This window comes from Octopus bimaculoides, chromosome 10 (genome assembly GCF_001194135.2).
Source record: "Octopus bimaculoides isolate UCB-OBI-ISO-001 chromosome 10, ASM119413v2, whole genome shotgun sequence".
Taxonomy (NCBI): domain Eukaryota; kingdom Metazoa; phylum Mollusca; class Cephalopoda; order Octopoda; family Octopodidae; genus Octopus; species Octopus bimaculoides.
In genome coordinates, this window is record NC_068990.1 from 6,435,007 (window position 1) to 6,439,963 (window position 4,957).

General features: G+C 35.4%; 1 protein-coding gene across 1 annotated transcript in view; it reads right to left on the reverse strand.

Moving 5' to 3' along the window:
• Positions 1-465: 465 nt before the first annotated feature.
• Positions 466-4,957, reverse strand: part of LOC106881389 (vesicular inhibitory amino acid transporter) — a 45,775-nt gene continuing 41,283 nt past the window's right edge. Inside the window, exon 4 of the mRNA XM_014931765.2 lies at positions 466-671. Within this exon, the coding sequence (XP_014787251.1) occupies positions 627-671 (45 nt within the window). The 3' untranslated portion in view covers positions 466-626. The remainder of the gene's footprint in view (positions 672-4,957) is intronic.

The window sequence follows — 4,957 nt, forward strand, 5'->3', positions numbered from 1 at the left end:
AATTGAGCGGCAATCGAAGGGGAATATATTTAATAATAAATTTAAATGATAACTTACACTTTTGACCATTATATGCATTTATGTAATTTATTCTTTGTTGCTGTTTAACTCCCAATCAATCACGAACAAGAGTCCTATGATCATTCCGACATTTTTGTTTAGATTACGTTTTTAATGTAAATCCGAAAGGAAACATCTATTTCCCAACGAAATATATATTATCTAATATTTTGTTAACATGACAGTGTGTGATTTGAGGAGGATTCGTTAGCCGTTTCTGGCAGGTCCAGTAATCACGTAGAAAATCTCTTTAAATCAAGTCTTACTCTATATTTCAATATGGCGGAGTTTGTACAGTAGAACGTTGGATTTTTTTCTTAATTCAACGTCTACAGAAAATTTATGAAATAAATATCGATAATATCTTAAATTAATTCAATCGAAACACTTCATATCCATAAAAAAATTGGCCAGTACAAAAGAAAACATTTGTTTTGTGGTTTTATTCGAAATAAATAAGCTTATGTTCAAATAAGACAATCGAAACGTCTTACATGTCTTCACACTTTCAGTTATTATAATCTAATAACCACTTTATTGAAGTATCACGTCATCATTTCTTGATTTTAAGCATGTGAATATATTAAGAACTGGTTTCTAGATGGATGCAGCTGAAATGAAAGAAAGAGATAACATGGTTTTACAATACTGTTCTCAGGTTAAGAAAGCAGGCACTTCATTTGACTTAATCTAAAACGGATGCATCTAATCCCATTGAAATAGTTACAAATCGAAGAATGCGTGTACTGCACAGCTGAATAGACTATTATCTTAAGACATAATCTCTGAACATTTTACGATTGCTTGCAAAGAATACACTCTTTGTTGAGGATTTACTCGTAATTCCTTTCGATTTGTGAAAACTATCTAGAATCGAGTTTTTAATGTAAAATCGAAAGGAAATATCTATTTGCAAACCAAATATATATTCTGAATAAAGAGTTTTAAGATTAAGTTATTGAACCATATATATCATTATTTTTCTTAAAAACCAGCACAAGTTAAAAAAAAAAATGATTTAGTTGGTCACTTTTATTAAAGGAATATTGCGATAGCTCTTGAATGACAGTAAACGGCTTTTTAGGATCACTATCATATATAACTTATCCATAATTCTTCCTGTACATTTGTAAATGCCTTGATAGAAAACGCCGCGATTTAATACTTTGGAAAATTCAGAAGCTATTAAATAAGGATAATCTAATTCACCGCTTTTGCAATTGTATCACAACTGTTTCCACACAGAAAAGTAGAAATTGCCGTGAAGTCATAAACTTGTAGGTAATTCTGTAACAATTTCTTGTTAAAATCATTTAGTCGTCAGGTTGTGGAGGAAGATATACTGCTCATGGCTTTATAATTTCTGCTAGACTGGTGGGGGTCATTAATTGTACTCTAAAATCTTTGCATGTAAACACCTGCGGGAAAGATATGAGTTGAGAGGGAATTCCCGCTGGCCGGTGTTCTGGAAAGGAAGGGCTGAGCCAAGTGATTAGTGTGTGGCATTGTGGATTGGACACAATAAAAATGAAGAGATATGGCTCATGGTTAAAGAGGTCGTGGTGCGATGATGTTTTCTTGATATGAGTACTGTTTGTGTTTTCTTGCTGTTGAAAGGAGATAAGATAGGTATATCTCCATTGGTAGACGTTTCCTACCTCTGGTCATGAAGTCAGCGTGTATTTGGTGTGCGGTGTCTTGATTACGGATGGATCACGCATGACTGGAAAATGTTATGAAGAGGTGAAAAGTAGTTTCGTCTGCGCCAGAGGAATGTTGTTGGATGTGGCGGCAAGTCATTGATGCATAGAAGTAAGAAAGTGGGGGACAAAAACTGGATACTTGGGGGTACGCTGGAATTGATAGAATGAGGAACAGAAAGAGCTCCGTCAACATATGTGGAAATTGTGCGATCTGATAGGAAGCTTCAGATCCATGAGGGTAAGAGACGGATGGAGATACGCATGCTGGGCACGGTCAAAAGCTTTGCTTTTCATCAAATTATTCCAAGACGAGAGTACACTAGCAGGTGGAAGAGGAAACTTTACTGATGCTCATTAGAGAGAGAGAAAGAGAGAGGGATAGATAGATAGATAGAGAGAGAGAGAGAGAGAGAGAGAGAGAGAGAGAGAGAGAGAGAAAAGTTGTGAGAGGACGACATTGTTAATGGTTGTCTCCATTACTGGAGAAATATTAGAAGTGAGTGCAATAGGGTGATAGTTGGCAGGTTCAGAAAGGTTACTTTCTTGAGGATGCGACACGCTGCAGAGAGGAAGATATCGAAAAGTTTGGTGAGCCAGGAGATACCTCTGGGGTGCGATGTTTGAGAATAATGGGGAAGGAGACACCATCAGAATTGATGTCTCTGGTTTGAAGTGACCAAAGGTACTTTTGCATTTGCTGTCTGTGTATGCAAGATGGTGGACTTGAAGGAGTCGAAAGGGGGATAGAACTGGAGGAAATTTATCAAGTGTGTGCAATGTGAAAGTGACTGAAAAGTAGAGATGGAAGGTAGACGCTTTCTCAGTGGGCTGCTGCTCACAGAACCGTTATTGTTGTGAAGTGGGACGAAAGAGGATTCTACAAAATTACAGTTTGGAAGGCGAGATAGTCTTGAAGTCATTTTTCGCAGTTCAGATAATGGCCTTGCATTTGCTGCGTTGCTAGGTAAACACCACTTAGTTTTGCGGAGTGGAGAGATTTTGTCAGGTCTGCGTACCAATCATTTTCAGGACTTGGGATACTGGATTTTGTTGTGTATGGGATGCCTAGAGAGAAAATCTTAGTCATCCGCTGACCTGTTTCAAATAACAAGATAAAAATTTCTGATTATTCAGTTTATTTGAATAGCTCTAACAGAATACTAAATCTGAAGTTTCTCTATAGAAAGTGTGTGTTCAGATGATACGTGTGTTTGGATAACTGTGTTTAAAATTGTCTTCGGTGTTAAAGTATATTTGTTCTATTTACAAATGATTACTTTCCAAACAGCCAGACATAAGTATTACATGATACATTTCAGATAGTCCTTTGCATGCACGTGGGCATTCGTACGTTTTGGGTAGATTCTATATTTATTTCGTGTTTCACAGTTCTGTTATATTGCTATTTTAATGTGTGCGTTTGCTTCTAGAAAATATATTCACAGTGTTATTTTTGTGTAACATTTAGTAATGACAATCAACGTGTTTTCTGTACAGAACTCATTTTAAAACCCAAATATAAATAAATTTTCTCTTCAATTTGGTAAATTCAATGAACACGCTTAAACATTTAGAATTTATAAACTGGCTTCCAGAGTTTACCATTAAAAGAAAGCATAACAGAAATCTATTCCAGCTGTCGTTTTCATTTCAAAGCGATATTTGAAATTTAAATTTTATATTTGGCAAATTTTGTTACAGAAATTGTGTTCACACCAAACAACATATTTTTTTATTTATTTTTGCATCATTATCAAATCATTTTTAACGCAAACACTTAATATAATTTCAATTCCTTTATTAAGATCGAATCAGATTGGAGTTTTCAAAGAGCAATACTGTATATTTATTCCTAGAAGACAATTTTCAATCCGTATAAAGCTTATTAAATCTGGATAAACATTGCTGTACATAATAAATTATAAAAATACTTGCCACGAGTGAAGTCACGCCTATATAAACGTTATATTGTTGATTTATAAATGTTATTTTTGTTTGAATACTCTTGCCTTTTGCAGTGACAGATTGCAGTAAGATATGAGAAAAGAAACAAAATATTATTTGATTATGCTTCATTAATTGTTTGGCTGCTGTTTCTGATGCTAAGTCATTAATCATATTTGAGGAAACAGAGGACAGCCGTTGAATTCAAGAACACTACTGAGTTGGAATAAGGGAAAATTGCGATAATATTTAATTAAATGAAATGTATGGATGTCTAGAAAGCATGAAGAAAGTTATTTGTAAGAGAAAATGTACTGAAAAGCACACAGTACGTATTGTGGAAAGAAGGAAGAATATGCTTGTCTATTGAAGCACACGACGGAGTTCACGGGCGTCCAGCACAACAGAGGATGTTAAAGTAAGAATATGAAAAAAGTACGGTTCTACATTGGATCAGCAGTTGGAAGCAGTTCGAATTTGAGTGTCGCTTTCTTCGATTCATTTTAAAATTTGGGCCACTCAGAGGCATCTTTATAATTATAAGGATAATGCTCCATATAATACACATAATATTGATTTCAAATTTTGGCACAAGGCCAGCAATTTCGAGGGAGGGGTGTAAGTCGATTATACTGACCCCAGTGCTCAACTGGTACTTATTATCGAACCCGATAAAATGAAAGGTAAAGTGGACCTCTGCAGAATTTGAACTCAGAACGTAAAGACGGACGAAATGCTGCTTAGCATTTTCTCCGGCGTGCAAACGATTCTACCAGCTCACCTCCCTAATGCTCCTTATAATATTTTTAGTGATCTTTACTCGTTCACTTGTAAAACATTTTTAAGCCTCTTCACATATCTCTACGCCCAACCACATGAGTGTGTATGTATGCATGTATATATATATATATATATATGGGAGAATATACAAAAAATAACAACAGACGAGGACAGGTGGTGTAAATAACAAAAGTATATATTAGTATGACGCTCGGGAATACGGAAAGTCTTTGACGTTTCGAGCTACGCTCTTCAACAGAAAGAATACGGAGACAAGGAGAAAAACACGGAGAAAAAAAATTGAATAGTAAGGAAAGTAAGGTAAAAAAGGATGATAAAGGAGGTTTACAAAAGTGGAAAAGTTCAAAAGTTTTTTAGACGTCGTGGTATATTGAAGCGATTTCCAATCAGAAGATGGGTCCAGTGTAAATCCGTGGGTAGGAGAGGTGCAGCCGGAGGGTATAAAGTTC